The sequence below is a fragment of the Macaca thibetana genome, chromosome 9 (genome assembly GCF_024542745.1).
Source record: "Macaca thibetana thibetana isolate TM-01 chromosome 9, ASM2454274v1, whole genome shotgun sequence".
Classification (NCBI taxonomy): Eukaryota; Metazoa; Chordata; class Mammalia; order Primates; family Cercopithecidae; genus Macaca; species Macaca thibetana.
Window position 1 is genome coordinate 12097896 of NC_065586.1, and position 18154 is coordinate 12116049.

Genomic DNA, 18154 nt, shown 5'->3' on the forward strand with positions numbered 1-18154 from the left:
CAGTGACCAGTCCTAATCTATGATTTCTCTTCAGTGAATTCTGAGCATAAAGAATTCCCAAATAATCCATCCCTTCCCACACTGAAGAATCTATCGCTTGGTGAATTTTCAAGTACTACCAACCTGGAGAACATTCGGCAACGTCCCCTTTGTAGCCGGTTTCCTCCTCAAGCTCCCGGAGAGCAGCTGCTTCTGGGGTTTCACCGTCGTCTATGAGACCTGTAAGTTCAAATCATTGGTATGATGGGAGCGGGAAATCCGGTTCTTTGAACCCCTCATTCTTCTTCTTCTTCTTTTTTTTTGAGATGGTGTCTCGCTCTGTTGCCCAGGCTGGAGTGCAGTGGTGCGATCTCGGCTCACTGCAACCTCCGCCTGTCCAGGTTTAAGCAGTTCTCTGCCTCAGCCTCCGGAGTAGCTGGGATTACAGGCACCTGCCACCATGCCTGGCTAATTTTTTGTAATTTTAGTAGAGACGAGGTTTCACCATATTGGCGTCTCACCGTATTGGCCAGGCTGGTCTTGAACTCCTGACATCATGATCCACCGGCTCGGCCTCCCAAAGTGCTGGTATTATAAGTGTGAGCCACTGCGCCTGGCTGAACCCCTCATTCTTCTAACACAGCTGCTACCGCACTGCGTTAGAAGAATCAGAGCACTGTGAAAAGCGGCCTTACGGAGAAACCTGAGGATTGGAACTCTTTTTTTTTTTAAAGATAGAGTCTCACTGTCGCCTAGGCCGGAGTGCAGTGGTGCAATCTTGGCTCACTGCAACCTCTGCCTCCCGGGTTCAAACGATTCTCCTCCCTCAGCCTCCCGAGTAGCTGGGACCACAGGTACACACCACCACGCCCGGCTAATTTTTGTACTTTTTGTAGAGGCTAATTTTGCATTTTTAGTCTCGCCATGTTGGCCAGGCTGCTTTCGAACTCCTGGCCTCAAGTGATTCACCTGCCTCAGCATCCCAAAGTGCTGGGATTACAGGCTTAAGCCACCGTGCCTAGCTTGGAATTTTTATAGAAACAAAAAGGCAAAGAATATAGCTCTGAGCAGATGAATCAGATTCTGATGGCATCACCCAGTCATCCTAGTCAGACCCAGATCCTTCATGATCCTTCCTGACCATCTCCACGCTGCTCTGCACAGCACAGGAAGCATCTGTGAGATGTGACTTGGTGGTGGCCAACTGGCTTAGGCTTGGGAGCTTGCTGTGTGACTGTAGCACAGGAAGCCGGTTCATATTCTGCTTCCTTACAGGTAGGATGCTGTCAGCATCACCTGTCTTGTCTTCCTCCCAGTAAAACACTGAGGCCCAGGAATGAAAGGCCAGAAAGGAGCAAACTGGTGGACGTTAGGGGACTCCCATGGCCACTGTGAGGAGTGAACAGAGAGGCCAAGGAAGAGGAAGGGAGCAGCAATGCAGACTCTTGTTTCCTGAAAGGAATTAAATATAATGAGGCTGATCACACCTGTAATCCCAACACTGGGAGGCCGAGGTGGGTGGATCACCTGAAGTCAGGGGTTCGAGACCAGCCTGGCCAACGTGGTGAAACCCCATCTCTACTAAAAAACAAAAAAATAGCCAGGTGTGCTGGTGCACACCTGTAATCCAGCTACTCGGGAGGCTGAGGCAGGAGAATTGCTTGACCCTGTTAGGCGGAGGTCCAGCTTGGGCAACAAAAGCAAAACTCTATCTCAAAAAAAAAAAAAATTAAAAAAAAAAAAAAAAGAAAAGAAAAACTCAGGCTGGGTGCAGTGGCTCACGCCTGTAATCCCAACACTTTGGGAGGCTGAGGCAGGAGGATCACTTGAGGCCAGGAGTTTGGGGCCAGCCAGGGCGACAAAGCAAAAGCCCATCTCTACACAAAATTTAAAAATTAGTCGAATGTGGTGATGCACGCCTGCAGACCCAGCTACCCAGGAAGCCGAGGCAGGAGGATCACTTGAGCCCAGAAGGTCAAGGCTGCAGTGAGCTGTGACTGTACCACTGCACTCCAGCCTGGACAACAGAGCTAGACATAGTCTCAAAAAAAGAGCCCGGGCATGGTGGCTCACACCTGTAATCTTAGCACTTTGGGAAGCTGAGGTGGGCAGATCACTTGAGCCAAGGAATTTGAGATCAGCCTGGGCAACATGGCGAAACCCCATCTTTACAAAAAACAGAAAAAATGAGGTGGAAGGATCACCTCAGCCTGGGGAGGTTGAGGCTGCAATGGGCTGTGATGGTGCCAGAGCACACCAGCCTCAGCAACAGAGACCCCATCTCAAAGAAAAAAGAAAAAGTCAGAGAATAAATTATTAATGTTAATATTAAAAGTAATTAAATAGCCTGGCCAGGCGTGGTGGCTCAGGCCTATAATCGCAGCACTTTGGGAGGCTGAGACCAGCCTGACCAACATGGAGAAACCCCGTCTCTACTAAGAATACAAAATTAGCTAGGCGTGGTGGCGCAAGCCTGTAACCCCAGCTACTCAGGAGGCTGAGGCAGGAGAATCACTTGAACCCGGGAGGTGGAGGTTGTGGTGAGCCGAGATCATGCCATTGCACTCCAGCCTGGGCAACAAGAGCAAAACTCTGTCTCAAAAAAAAAAAAAAAAAAAAAGGTAAATTAAATAGCCTTCAGTAGCATGGTGAGGAAATGAGAAAAATGATAGTTGTTAACCATATGTTACCACTGGCTGGCCTTTTAAAATATAAAACCTTGGCTGGGTGCGGTAGTTTAGGCCTGTAATCCCAGCACTTGGAGAGGCCAAGGCTCTTCATTTTATTTACTTTATAATGCTTTTGTTGTTATTGTTGTTTTAATAATAAGGTCATAGCCAGTCCATTTGGAAGAATAGGAGCTAACAGAGGCTGGGCACAGTGCCTGTAATCCCAGCACTTTGGGAGGCCGAGGTGGGCAGATCACCTGAGGTCAGGAGTTTGAGACCAATCTGGCAAACATGATGAGAGCCCATCTCTACTAAATATACAAAAATTAGCTGGGCGTGGTGGCTCATGCCTATAATCCCAGCTACTAGGAAGCTGAGGCAAGAGAATCTCTTGAACCCGGGAGGTGGAGGCTGCAGTGAGCTGAGATTGCGCCACCGCACTGCAGCCTGGACAACAGAGCAGGACTCCATCTCAAAAAAGAAAAAAAAATAATAATAATAACAATATACCACTAATAATAAATAGATGAGATTTAATCTCTTTAGATGGGAATAATCCAATAAAGTCCTACAATAATATTAGGCAATAAGTTCTTCAGAGTTTTAATTACTGTGCAATGGAAAAAAATATTCTAGCTAAAATGAAGAGTCTCCTCGGCCTCTTTGCACACAACAGAGCAAACTGTCTTCTGCATTCATATTTCTTGGAGTTACGAGCCTGGCCTAGGCTGGGCGCGGTGGCTCACGCCTGTAATCCCAACACTTTGCGGGGCGAAGGTGGGTGGATCACCTGAGGTCAGGTGTTTGAGACCAGCCTGGGCAACACAGTGAAACCCTGTCTCTACTAAAAATACAAATATTAGCCAGGTGTGGTGGTGCACGCCTGTAATCCCAGCTACTCAGGAGGCTGAGGCAGGAGAATCGCTTGAACCCAGGAGGCGGAGGTTGCAATGAGCCGAGATCACACCACTGCACTCCAGCCTGGGTGAGAGAGTGAGACTCCATCTCAAAAAAAGAAAAACAACAACAACAACAAAAAAAGCCTGGCCTACTTATCAATGGAAATTTCCTGTCGGGGCTGATGGCTAATGACAAACAATGAAATAAGCTGAAAAGGGGAAGGGCAATTACTCAAAAGGCTGGAGATGACCTGGCGCAGGGGCTCACGCCTGTAATCCCAGCACTTTGCGAGGTCAAGGCAGGTGGATCACGAGGTCAGGAGATCGACACCATCCTGGCTAACACGGTGAAACCCTGTCTCTACTAAAAATACAAAAAAATTAGCTGGGCGTGGTGGCATGTGCCTGTAGTCCCAGCTACTCGGGAGGCTGAGGCAGGAGAATCACTTGAACCCAGGAGGCGGAGGTTGCAGTGAGTTGAGATCGCGCCACCGCACTCCAGCCTGGGTGATACAGTGAGACTCCGTCTCACAAAAAAAAAAAAAAAAAAAGGCTGGAGGCAGCATTGCCAAGAGGAGGGTGGGATGGTGGGAGGTGGCCTTGTGTCACCTTCACGGGTTCAGAGGGTTGTTGGGGTGTCCTGGGGGCCTCGCTACGAAATGGTTTAGTTTTACTTAAAACCACAAGGACAGATTAAAAACTGCAGAGCTGAGCTTTGCGATTCTCAGGCTTTACCCTGGTTCAGGCCAACATCCCTAAGCAGCAATTAGATGTTGAGTGACTCACCTGCAGGGAACTCTATGCAGTAGCCCCCCATTGGTGGCCGGAACTGTTTCACCAGAACGATACACTCATAGTGAAGCGTTCTCTGCAGCACGGGGATGACTGCGACACCTGTCACCAGGAAATGGAACCAAGGAAATCCCTAATGAGAGGTCAGCAATGCCAGCACCTTGTTCAGCGCAAGCTAATGAAAATCCCAGACTTTAAGCAACTCCGCTTTAATCTACAATACTGGCAGTTAATCTTGGAAGCTATTTTAAAAATGTAATTAAAAATAATCACTTCTATGTTGTTTACACTTTCTTTTTTCAACAAAAAGCCTGTTGAATTGTCAGTTTCTTAAAACTAAAATCAGAACTAAAACGAAACACTTCCTACAGGTTCAAGGATGTAAGGTTGCCAACTATACCACCCTTCCACAGACCCACTTCCCAGCACGTGGCAGCCCTACCACTGGTGAGGCCACAGCCGTCCCTGTGCTCCTGGGCCAACTTTGAGCAAGAAATCAAGTAAGCTCCACTGTGTGCAATACATGCTAGCAAGACTGACTTTCCAGTTCTAGAGTAAAAGACCTTTTCTCTCACATTATTTGGCCTTCCTTAAAACATAAAAACGACTGGGTTTCAGAAAACACAAAGTACCCAGGAGGGTCCCCTGGCTCCACATAGCTTCCTGTCTGTGAAGCCAGCAGCTGCAGCACAGCGACTGTTGGCTTCCAGCAAAAACGGAAACCAAAACCAAATGGAAAAATAAGAAAAGCCTAGTGCCCAACTTCCCCTCGACTGGAGTGATTCTCAGGATTGTTTGTGGGCTCTCTGCAGTCAAGGCATTCATGCCTGGAGGGGAGGGTGAATGGAACAGGCTTTGCCCAATTAATTCCATGTCCTCATCAACCTGTAAAGCAAGTGGTCCCTAAGCATAAAAGTGTGCCAAGTAACTTTTCCAAACTAAAGGCTCTCACCTAGATCCTTCGAACGGGACACAAGGATTTCTAGAGTCATAACACGTCTAGACGCAGTGTGTGGCTTCAAACTATATTGATTTACATTTAGTTATAAACATAGGACAACTTCCCCTCAAAACACTGTTCTGAGCTTAGATAGCAGAAGCCAGAAGTTACTTATAAAGAAAGCTTAATTTAGTTACATTACATAGTACAGCAAAAACTAACAGGAGATTTAAAGACACAACATAATAGGAGTTAACTTGGTTCCGCTGAAAACCCTCTTAGGGTCACAAGTGCTGACTTCCTTTCTAAAGGGTTGGAACAGGTTTGCACTCCTACCATCCGCAGTCTGCTCTTTCCTGGTTGTACGTTTCACTGATTCCCAAGTTCTGTTCAGGCAGAGAAGAAAGAGAAAGTCGTTAGTGCTAAAGAGGAGAATTTTCTTAGGTTTTCTGTGCACAACCAGAATGTCTTAAATTCAATGCATGCAAATGTACTCATGATATTGGTCAAGAAGACCACAGCAATAAAGGTCTGCATTAAAAAAGCTAATTCTGCTTTCCTATAGCTTCTGAAAATTAACAACGAAAACTCTTGCCACCCTACACCTCACCCTCTGGGTGCCCCAGAAACAGAAAGCCTGCTGAGCACGTGAGCTGCCGCTTTCTCAGAACATTTTAGTTTGGACCCTATGTCTCTGGGCAAGGAGCACAGCCAGTGGTGGATTAATAAGCAGGTAATGCAAATGAAGCTGTAGGAAAAGGCTCACCCTGTCTCTAAGAACAAAAGCTACTGTGGACAACGTGAACTATTGAGATTTTTCTATCATTTCACTTTTTAAAATATGTGACCTAAAATACACAATTTAAGAAGGAAGAACCTTCCCATTTATTAATGGAAGAATTATTAAATGTAGGCAAGTGTGAGATCTTATCTAGAAAAAGTGGGCTGAGTAACAGTACAGTCCTGCTCTCTTGTATGGCTTTGTTCCTGGTGAGCTATTGGTTTCTGACTGGTACCCAACTCAGTTTCTGGGTAGCATCCGTGCTATTCTACCTTCTGGCCTTGGAACATGGGGCCCAGTTGCACAGGAAGCCCCATTACTGAATCAATGATGCAGCTTAAAGGGGTGAGGCATAAAAGGAACATTCCCCCTTCACTCTCTCCTCCCCACAGTAGAAAAAGCAGTGGTAAGAGACCGGAGTGGAGAAGCAAACAATTTTAGGATCTCTTTTAAAGAAGTGAGACATGTGGGTGGCTCTGGGGCTTGGGATAAAAAGGAGTTACCACCTGTATCTCAATAGTAAGAGTTCCAAGATACCCTCCTCGGAAGAACACTCCTGCTCATGCTTTCTATCTGGCTGTCCTTAAAATTGGGACCTTGTCATATTTCCATTAAAATTGTTCAAATATTTAATCTGCTTTTTAAAAAACAAAACAAAAAGACTGTCTGGAAATTGTAGGTCTTTCAGCATCGTACCCAAATTCTGAAGGGCAAATATGTCGAAATGAACACAGGAAAATCAAACAGACTTCTATGACAACTCACAGCCGCCCAACATTCCTGTTAGTAGCAAGGAGCTGACCAACAAGCAATGCTGGTAAGTAAATCATACAGATTGCAAGAGATGAAACACCTTTTGGCATAGCTCTCTCTGCTGCCTCCTAAGGTTAGTCCTAAAGACTGAAGAAGACAGTGCTGGGAAAAGCACTGAAGGTCCCATCCCAAACACTAGGAATAAGGGAAACAAAAAGAGGAGCATCATTATCGTGGTTAAGGTGAAGGAAATAAGCAGTAACGAGCCGTAAATCACGAGCGATAAAACAGAAATGCATTGATAAGAAATCGTGAAACAAGACTGCCCCGTGAGAGCTCCAACTGTAGAGGGCCTGTGCTGTGAGATGCGCACCTGGCTGGAAGTCCGCTCTTAGTCTCTGCCTGCCTACCAGCTGGGCCCAGAGCGCCAGCCTCCTGGAGACTCTTCTCTCCTTTGTAAAAAGCAGGAAGGAGTAGGTTACCTCCAAAACCTCTTCTAGCTTTAGGATTCTGCTTCCAGTGAGATCATCCTATTCCTAGTCTCCTTTGTTACAGGAGAGCCTGCTGGCCTTCCTCCCTCTGGTTCACCAACACGAGAGGCGGGACGGTCACAGGGGGTGACTTCGGCACTGTCTTCAATGTCAATAAAGACACACACTACTGGAATATTTTTATATTTCTAAAATCAACCCCACATCCCCTTTCATGAATGAGATGGTGGAACACAGGATTCTCTAGCTGCTATTTTCTCTCTTAGACTCGGTCCTCTATATCCGTGGGTTCCACATTCGTGAATTCAATCAACCACAGATTGAAAATATTTCGGAAAAAAATGGATCTATATTGAACATGTCCACGCTTTTTCTTGCGTTTATTCCCTAAGCAATAGAGTACAACAACTGTTTACACAGCATTTGCAATGTATTAGGTGCTGTGATTTCTCTAGAGATGAAGTGCATGGGAGGATGTCCGTACGTTATAGGCAAATACACATTGAATATATGCAATTTCATACCAGGGACTTGAGCATCTGTGGATTTTGTTATCTACAGCGGGGTCCTGGAACTAACCCCAACAGACACCAAGTGACAGCTGGACAGGTTGAGAATTCCTCACCTGAAATTGAGGGGCTGCAAGTGTTTCAGAGTTTGGTTTTTCAGATTTTGAAATATTTGCCTTACCCTCTGGGTCTTATGCAGGCCTTTTTGACATTTTCAACAGTACCTTTACCCCACAGAGCAGAAAATAAGCAAAAGGACCCCACAGTGAGTCATGCACGTAGGTCTCAGCCCCGTGGAGCGTGCTGCGGGGAAACCGCTGCTGGGGCGTTCGGCCTGCACACCTGCCATTTCATGACCCTCTGTGGGCATGCCTGCGGAGGGAAGCTGCTGTGTGCGTGCAAAGGATATATCGGGCCGGGTGTGGTGGCTCATGCCTGAAACCCCAGCACTTTGGGAGGCCAAGGTAAGAGGACTGCTTGAGTTCAGGGGTTCGAGACCAGTCTGGACAACACAGTGAGACTCTGTCTCTACTAAAAAAAAAAATAAAAATTAAATAAATTAAAAAAATAAAGGATATGGCTGGAGGCGGTAGCTCATGCCTGTAGTCCTAGCACTTTGGGAGGCCAAGGTGGGTGGATCACCTGAGGTCAGGAGTTTGAGACCATCCTGGCCAACAACCCTGTCTCTACTAAAAATACAAAAATTAGCCAGGTATGGTGGCACACACCTCTAGTCCCAGCTACTCGAGTGGCTGAGACAGGAGAATCGCTTGAACCAGGGAGGCAGAGGTTGCAGTGAGCTGAGACCACACCACCGCACTGTAGCCTGGGCAACAGAGCAAGACTATGCCTCAGAAAAAAATAAATAAAAAATAAAAATAAAAGGATATAGCAGAGCTGAAGGGGAGGGTCCCTTTCCCCCGGGGGGACACTGAATGCCCGTGCTGTATGCCTGTGTTTTGACTGAGCCTGTCACATGCAGTCAGGTGTGGAATTCTCCACCTGGGGCATCAGGTTGGCACTGAAAAGGTTTTGAATCTTGCAGAATTTTGAATTTCAGATTTTCAGATTAGGGCTGCTCAACCTGTACACACAGGCTTTTATATCCGGTCAGAGATAACACATCCTATAACTTATACATCGTGGCATACTAGAAAGTACAAAGATTCATTCTTCAAAGGGTGACATTCTGGTATGAGATATTAGTGCTTTACGTAAGTCCTCTTCAGAGGCCAGGAAGAAAAACCTATGTATGCAAGAATGGACATGACCATGCTATAAATATGGTAGTTTGGTGGATTTTACAGCCTATTCCCAATCTACTGAAATGGATATTCTGGAAGTGAGACTTCATCCTATTTTCAGAAAAGTCCTCATGTGATTCTGATGTACATCCCTGATTAGGAAATGCAGGAAGGGCAGAAGACCAGTCAGGCGAAGAGATAAGCTGGTGCGAATACATCTTTTTTTTTTTTTGAGATGGAGTCTCACTCTGTCGCCCAGGTTGGAGTGCAGTGGTGCGATCTCGGCTCACTGCAATCACCACCTCCTGGGCTCAAGCAATTCTCCCGTCTCAGTCTTGCCTGAGTAGCTGGGATTACAGGTATGTGCCACCACGTCTGGCTAATTTTTGCATTTTTAGTAGAGATGGGGGTTTCACCACCATGTTGGCCAGGCTGGTCTCGAACTCCTGACCTCAAGTGATCCACCTACCTTGGCCTCCCAAAGTGCTGGGATTACAGGCGTGAGCCACTGCGCCTGGCCTCAAATACATGTTTAGACTCATTAGAGTTGAGGGCTATGTTTTGTGTTATAAACTTAATTTGATAGGAAAAAGAGAACCAAACTGTATCACTATACATTGGGTTCCAACCTCTCTATAGTTTCACAAATAAAAATACATTTGAACATACGGTGCTCCCTAAGACTTGGGCCTTGCCACATTTCTGTATTGGGTTTGGGCCCTACTTATTTCATACATTTAGTTTTCCATATCAAACTCACTTGGCATTTTAAGTGAAGAGTTACAGTCTTTCATGGTTGATGGATCATACTGTGCTTAGCTTTCTTACTGCTGGTTTTAATTCAACAGTGCTATCTATCTCTTAGTATGTTCCCCACAGCTCTCCTACAAAAGGCCTTCTCAAGGGCTTTGCTAGTTTAGTAGACAGATATCATCAAAATTGTTTACTGGCAAGCCCACGTATTTGCATCTTGATGATCTGTTTCATCACAAGGAAACCATGTACTCTTACTGGATCACTTTGCAAATGGAGTTTTCATATTGATGGACTTGTATCATGTGATCTGGTTACTAAATTTCGTTCTCATTCTGTTGTGCTCCTTTTCATATTTCACTAAGTAAAAAATTTATTTTCACACTATTTTCTTCTGAGAGTTTACCGTATCAAAAGATTACTATGCAAAAATCTGGAAAGTAAAAGAAAAAGGGTTAACCACATAGCTTTTTTCTCATTGTGCTACAGTTTTCCTTCCGGCTTTTTCTTTTTTTTTTTTTTTTGAGACGGAGTCTCACTCTGTCGCCCAGGCTGGAGTGCAGTGGCCAGATCTCAGCTCACTGCAAGCTCCGCCTCCCAGGTTTACGCCATTCTCCTGCCTCAGCCTCCCAAGTAGCTGGGACTACAGGCGCCTGCCACCTCGCCCGGCTAGTTTTTTGTATTTTTTTAGTAGAGACGGGGTTTCACCGTGTTAGCCAGGATGGTCTCGATCTCCTGACCTCGTGATCCGCCCGTCTCGGCCTCCCAAAGTGCTGGGATTATAGGCTTGAGCCACCGCGCCCGGCCCTTCCGGCTTTTTCTTACACATTATTTGGCAGAGTTTGAAAAGCATATACACACTTTGCTACTTTGTTATCAACTTAGGAAGTTTTCCCGTATTGCTAGGTTGTCTTCAGAATCTGCTTTTTAGACAGCTGCAGAGATTTTACCAAGGCAATACGCTATAACAATTCATTTCCTATTTTTAAGATATTTAGGTTGCTTTCAGTTTTTCTGTCTTTTAAATTTTGGGTGAACATTTTCTATACATAAATTTAATTCTGAATACTAATTTACTTAATATTTTCTTTTGCTGTTGGGTTTTTTTTTTTTTTTTTTTTGAGGCAGAGTCTCAGTCTGTCACCCAGGCTGGAGTGCTATGGTGCGATCTCAGCTCACTGCAACTTCTACCTCCCGGGTTCAAGCAATTCTCCTGCCTTAGCCTCCCAAGTAGCTGGGACTACAGGTGTATGCTACCACGCCCAGCTAATTTGTGTATTTTTAGTAGAGATGGGGTTTTGCCATGCTGCCTAGGCTGGTCTTGAACTCCTGACCTCAACAGATTCGCACCCCTGCCTGGCCTCCCAAAGTGCTGGGATTACAGGCGTGAGCCACCACACCTGGCCCTTAACACTTTGTTAAAACTGGGATTACTAGGTCAAAGGGTACAATATTTTTAGGGCTATTGATACATATTATGAAATAGGGTGTACAAAATGTTTTTGCCTGATTTGCATTTCCATGAGGCAGGCGCACATACCTCAAAATTAGCAATGTTGTTGTTTTCTCTTTATTTCTTCTAATTTAGAAATTAAAAACTGATTCTACTAGAAGGAAGCAACATGTATGGTTAATTATTCTGTCGCCTTATCAGCTTAAATTAGGTTTGGCCCAAAAGTTTTAGGTCTATACTTGTCTACTTAGGGAGAATGGTATTAAAATAGTTTTCTGATTAGTTATTGTAACACACTTACAACCCAATTTTATTTAGCAATTATAAATGATCCAAACATCCTAACACTGGAAAAACAGCTAAATTAGATTCTTTATTTAAAACAGTTTACAAAAAAGAAAACATCAAAGTTTATGTAAAACACTCAACGGATAACCTGAGAACCCAAATAATGGACATTTTATAAGAAAAAAAAAGTTTACCTAGTTTTACCAGTAGGATCCATGTACGTTGTTTTTTCAAGCTTGACCCATTTTCCTTCTGAAATTAACTAAAAGGATATCAGATAATAAGTTGGGAAACCTTCAAACCAAGCTGTTTTTATCTAAAAGGGTTTTTTCTTTCACATTTCCTCTGTCCTTCCCCAGACTCCCAATAATCATGTTTCCTTCCCAATAACTTGTGGGCACGTTTTTCAGTTCAGAGTAGGTAGGTATTCAGGGTTGTTTTTTTTAAAGGGCCTTTCTGCTTCTTTTTGAAATTTCTTGGGGTTAGTAGTAACAGGTGAAAAGAAATGACAGTCTAAAAACTTCTGGGAGTTGGTGGCGAGGGTGGGGCATGGAGGTAACCGGAAGGGAGCACATAGGGTGAGGGTCTCCTGACCTGGGTGCATACAACACAGGTGAGTTTAGTATGTAGAAACGGCCATCTCTAGACACTGGTATTTTCCTGTCAGTGATGACACAGGAAGGCGGACTGTGGGGAAACAAGGTCCGGGATTGGATCTCCTATCATGACACACGGGTTTCTCACCCAACCGCAGATGGACACCCCAGGTTCCTTCTGCCTAGACATTGGGGAGTTCTGGTGTTGAAGACTAACTTACCTATGGCACTATACTGAACTGAGAGGAAAGCGTCACTGCGTATAAAGCAGTAACCTTTTTCCTACTATCCTATCTTTCACTTCTTGCCAGCAGCAACCTAGTAATTCTCAGCAGATCTGTTCACAGACAACATGGAAAGATTTTTAAATCAAAAGGAATTCCAGAAAGGTGTCAAGATCAGAGTTCCAAGATGAAGGACTTAAAATTTATCCACTGCAATGGTTCCTGCAGGAAAAGACTTTTAAAGCTAAATTGAATAACACACAGACATACATTGGTTCTAGAACTCATTGGAATTTAGACTACAATTAACAACGTCGGTTTTTATTGTTCTTAAACCCTCATGTTGCGACCATAAACAACCAAGTTGTGACAACTACATATGAAATATCTCAGTCCTTAACTGCATATATTCTTTCTTCTTCTATCTAGGGAAACAACAGTAAGGATTAAGAATTTTTCTGTTAAGAGCCCAAATCTACCTAGAATCTCAATTTCACTAATACACAGACCCACTACTCCTCCCACACAAGAGCAAAATGTGCCCAGTCCAAAAAAGGGAGTAGGAAAAATCTTCATGACCTTCTTCAAGAATGAAAAACCACCATTTGTAACCACAAACAGCCTATGTATTTCTATTAAACTCAGATTCATGTGGGGGAAGGAAAGGAAAATGAAAACCAAGTTATACCTCCTCTGAAATAATATATTGTTTGCCATTCTGAGAAGATTGCGTTGGTTCTTGGCTCTCCATTTTCAAACCAGTCTTTACAGCCCTCAGGTGAGAAGTTCACCCTGCAAGGTAACGAGATTTGTTTAGGCTAAAATTATTTTTCCGAATTAAACATTAGTCCCCAGGCCACTAGTCAAAGTACTTAAATAGCAAAAAATTCATCTGCCATCAACGCTGCCTGTCTCAGTATCTGAGGGAACTGCCACAGGTGGAAACGTGAACAGGGAGGCCTGGGGATAAGGCAGGAAGTGACAGCAGTCCCTGTCACGCTCAGCTACACCAGCCAAGTTCCTGCTGTGCCTGTTCTAGGCACTCAGAGGTCGACCTTCTTCATCAGATTTTTCTCTTCTCTTTTATTTTTTGAGTCTCACTCTGTCGCCCAGGCTGGAGTGCAGTGGCACGATTTCAGCTTACTGCAACCTCCGCCTCCTGGGTTCAAGCGATTCTCGTGCCTCAGCCCAAGTAGCTGGGACTATAGGCGTAGGTCACCATGCCTGGATAATTTTTATATTTTTAGTAGAGATGGGGTTTCACCACGTTGGCCATGCTGGTCTCGACCTCCTGACCTCAAGTGATCTGCCCTCCTTGGCCTCCCAAAGTGCTGGGATTACAGGCGTGAGCCACCGCGCCCAGCCTGATTTTTCTGACTCCGAATCTTAAATTCTTTCCAAGGGAAGACAGCAGAAAGATTATTTATCACTCTCCATGTCCACCTCTCAGTCTTTCATCCATCCTTTACACCTAACTTTACTTATTTTTTGAGACGTAAGATCTCATTCTGTTGTACAGGTTGGAGTGCAGTGGCAAAATCATGGCTCACTGTAGCCTCTACCTCCCAAGCTCAAGTGCTCCTTGCATCTCGGCCTCCTGAGTAGCCGGGATTACAGGTGCACGCTACCACAGCCAACTAATTTTTTAAACTGTTGGTAGAGGTGGGGTCTCACTATGTTTTGCAGGCTGGTCTCAGACTCCTGGGCTCAAGCGATCCTCCTCCTGCCTCGGTGTCCCAGAGTGCTGGGATTACAGGCATGAACCACTGTCCTCACCTCCCCAGTTACTTTTAAGTTTCGGCAGGTATCAAAGTCATAGTTGCAGAGAAAGGATCAGGTAGTACTACAAGTTCTGTTACGAATAGAGCAGGCCCTTATCCCATTTATTGTATATTATTATTTCCTCTTTCTTTATTCCTTCATTTTTGGACCCTGACTGTCCGAAGGTCAAAGTCTTTTTTTGTTACCCACATGGTTGATAATTCAGCTGTATATAGAATTATAGGCCCAAAGCCAATTTTCTATGAAACTGGAAGGCATTGCTTAGTTGTCTTGCTTCTGATGCTGCTGTTGAGAAGTCCAAAGCTATTCTTATTCTTCATCTTTTTGCCATGTCCTCTGTTTTCCTCCTCTGGAAGCTTGTAGTTCGTCACACTTTCATGTTCATGTTATTGTACTGGGAAGTCAAGTGGGTCCTTTCCATCTGGAAACTTCTTACTATGCTTCTTTACAGGGAATTTTTCTTGAATGACTTCACTGTTAATTTCCTCCCCTTCCTTCCTTCACTGTTAATTTCTCTGTTGTTTAAGAACTGTTACTTAGACCAGGCACAGTGGCTCACACCTGTAATCCTAGCCCTTTGGGAGGTGAAGAGTCTGAGACCAGCCTGGGTAACATCGGGCATGGTGGTGGGCACCTGTAGTCCCAGCTACTCAGGAAGCTAAGGCAGGAGGGTGACTCGGACCCAGGAGTTTCAGGTTGCAGTGAGCCGAGATCACACCACTGCACTCTTACGTTCCACGGTTCTCTAACCTATGCCACCTAACTTCAGCTTCAAGGAAAATACAGCCCACCCAGCATCAATTCTCTTCCCAACTGTCTTAGAAGAAAAAGTGAGTCTGCTCTTAGTTTCTTCTAGGACTTAAAGTAATCGTACTACCCATCTGATCTTCAATGTGTACCTGAGACAGCAAGCTTCCCTATCCTAAAATACAATCGATAACAAACAAACTGTATGGATATTCATCAAGTGCCTTTACAAATCAAGTATCTGACTGACTATCACAGGTAACCTGGCTGAGTCCCCTGTGGCCAACCTGTGAAAGGTGAGATGATGCGTTAGAAGAGTGGCGGTGAGGCCGGGCACGGTGGCTCACGCCTCACACCTGTAAGCAAGAGCACTTTGGGAGGCCAAGGCAGGTGGATCACGAGGTCAAGAGATGGAGACCATCCTGGCCAACACGGTGAAACCATCTCTACTAAAAATATAAGACTGGCTGGGCGTGGTGATGCGCACCTGTAGCCCCAGCTACTGGGAAGGCTGAGGGAGGAGAATGGCTTGAACCTGGGAGGCAGAGGTTGCAGTGAGCTGAGATCACGCCACTGCACTCCAGGCTGGTGACAGAGTGAGACTCCGTCTAAAAAAAAAAAAGTGGCGGTGAGTGGGACGGTCAAAGATCCCCTCCCTCCTGGACCTCACTTTCTAGTGAGGAGAAAGGAGAAAGAGTGAGGAAGAACAAAAATTTATGTCAAGTGACTCAGCGTTTCATGAGAAAGATTAAAAAGGATGAGAAGTGTGGGGAAGATGGAAAGAGTAATCTACATGGAGTGATCAGGCAAGGCCTGTTGAATTTGGTGACTTCAGAATGGAGACCTGAAGGTAATAAGGAAGTAAGCCACGTAGAAGTTTAAATACTTAGAGACAGTCATTTAGCATATTGAAACCTGCAGCCCTATTAAGGAAACAGGCACTTTTTCCTTTGAAAGTACCATGGATGATAATTTATTAGGAAAACTTTTTTTTTTTTTTTGAGATGGAGTTTCGCTCTTGTCGCCCAGGCTGGAGTGCAATGGCGTGATCTTGGCTCACTGCAACCTCTGCCTCCCAGATTCAAGCGATTCTCCTGCCTCAGCCTCCTGAGTAGCTGGGATTACAGGCTCCCACCACTGCGCCTGGCTGATTTTTATATTTTTAGTAGAGATGGGATTTCGCCATGTTGGGCAGGCTGGCCTCGAACTCCTGACCTCAGGTGATCCGCCTGCCTCGGCCTCCCAAAGTGCTGGGATTATAAGCGTGAGCCACTGCGCCTGGCCACTAATAAAGAGTATTTCTTTGGAATGCATCAGCCTCAAAGGGAAACGGTATTGTGCAGCAATCCATGGATTCTGTAATGACAAAAATGTGCAAATTCAAAAGTATATTCTTTACTATGAGATTCCCAAACATTTCAGAAGGACTATAAGAGTACCTCAGAAATTTTAAGACACAGAAAAGGAATCTTGTTTTTAGCACCATTTCAAAGGCAGAAGCCAAACAGTGCCAGTCGGGGGCTAGTCACTACCAGCAACATGCTGCAGAAAGAAGGAGAAATGAGGTTTAAATCCCATGCTTCGTACGCCAGCGTCTCCACCACTGCAACGGAGTTTGCCTTAACGGACTCAACACTACTTCAAGATTTAAAAGCAAACTTTGATATACATTTTATCCACTTCATTAGTTAGACTTTAAGGTCATTTGCATATTGCCAATATGTGTATGGTATGAAAAATATACATGTACATGATGTGCAGTGTTCTACAATTTCACTTATGATTGTCCTTAGTCTTTAAAGTCACAAGCTGTTTTAATTCTCATAAATCGTTTGAACTCAGTTCAGTTTGAACACTGAAGGTCTAGATGTGTTGGATGTGCAATTCTCCTGAGCACACACACACAAAAAACATTAATGAGGGGAAATGCTGTAAGATTTTTAGGCGCCTTGCGCAGTGGCAGGCAGAAGTCTCTGACTAGCTTTGAGAGCACCAGCAGTGGAAACGTCTGTGTATATACTCAGTGCACACTGACCACTATGCTTGCCCTTGAGCACGTTACAGTTTAGCAAGTACATCTGGGGCAAAGACCTGCCTCATAGACACCACCATACCACAGTGTTTTAAAGGAGGGACACAAACATCCACTTGGGAGGCAGTGAGGAAAATGATAAAGCCTTTTTTTTTTTTTTTTTTCCAGACAGAGTCTTGATGCAACACCCAGGCTGGAGTGCAATGGCGCGATCTCAGCTCACAGCAACCTCCACCTCCCGGGTTCAATCAATTCTCCTGCCTCAGCCTCCCCAACAGCTGGGATTACAGGCCCGCGCCATCACGCCTGGCTGATTTTTGTATTTTTAGCAGAGACGGGGTTTCACCATATTGGCCAGGCTGGTTTCGAACTCCCGACCTCAAGTGATCCACCCGCCTCGGCCTCCCACAGCACTGGGATTACAGGGGTGAGCCACTGCACCAGGCAAGATTTATAAAAGACAGTTTGATGTAAAGACGTGGCTTAGTGACCAAGAGTGCAGGGAAAGCATTACAACTAGAAGACACCACGTGAACAAAGGCAGAGACACCAGGGAAAGGGTGAGAAATGTTGAGTGTATGGCAAGCCCTTTGGTTCTCAAGCTCCTCCTCCACCTCCTCCTTTAAAAAACAAAGGAAAAGCTGGGTGCGGTGGCTCACGCCTGTAATCCCAGCACTTTGGGAGGCTGAGGCAGGTGGATCACGTGGTCAGGAGATCCAGACCATCTGGTTAACACGGTGCAACCCCACCTCTACTAAAAATACAAAAATTAGCTGGGTGCGGTGGCGGGCGCCCGTAGTCCCAGCTACTCAGGAGGCTGAGGCAGGAGAATGGCTTAAACCCGGGAGGCGGAGCTTGCCGTGTGCCAAGATCCACCACTGCACCACTCCAGCCTGGGCGAGACTTCGTCTCAAAACAAAAACAAAAACAACAACAAAGGAAAACTACCACCACCAAAAAACTCCCAAAACAACTCCACATATAACGATGATGATTTGCGAACACATTTCTAAGGCCATACACAGATCTGATCGGATCTCTGCCCCCCAAAACTGCAGGCCAACAAAGCACACAAAGCCAACTGGCATGGCACAAATTACTGTTGTGATATGAGGTAGTTTTGGGGGCCAGTGCCATGCACTGTATGTGCCTATAGTCCCAGCTACTCGTAGAGGCTGAGGTGGGAGGATCGCGTGAGCTCAGGAATTCGAGATGACCCTAG

At 45.2% G+C, this 18154-nt stretch overlaps 3 protein-coding genes across 4 annotated transcripts in view; 1 reads left to right on the forward strand and 2 right to left on the reverse strand.

Annotated features, from left to right (window-relative positions):
• CDC123 (cell division cycle 123) overlaps positions 1-18154 on the forward strand; it is a 421061-nt gene that overhangs the window by 344003 nt on the left and 58904 nt on the right. The window lies entirely within an intron of this gene.
• Positions 1-18154, reverse strand: part of UPF2 (UPF2 regulator of nonsense mediated mRNA decay) — a 727243-nt gene that overhangs the window by 265515 nt on the left and 443574 nt on the right. The window lies entirely within an intron of this gene.
• Positions 1-18154, reverse strand: part of NUDT5 (nudix hydrolase 5) — a 28998-nt gene that overhangs the window by 6299 nt on the left and 4545 nt on the right. Inside the window, exons 2-6 of one of the 2 annotated variants that reach the window (XM_050803285.1) lie at positions 13060-13163; positions 11746-11813; positions 5616-5665; positions 4334-4441; positions 124-219 (exon numbers count right to left, since the gene is read on the reverse strand). In XM_050803285.1, the coding sequence (XP_050659242.1) occupies positions 124-219; positions 4334-4441; positions 5616-5665; positions 11746-11813; positions 13060-13122 (385 nt within the window). In that variant the 5' untranslated portion in view covers positions 13123-13163. Of the gene's footprint in view, positions 1-123; positions 220-4333; positions 4442-5615; positions 5666-6913; positions 7009-11745; positions 11814-13059; positions 13164-18154 lie in introns of both variants that reach the window. The other variant, XM_050803283.1, reaches the window with a different exon arrangement.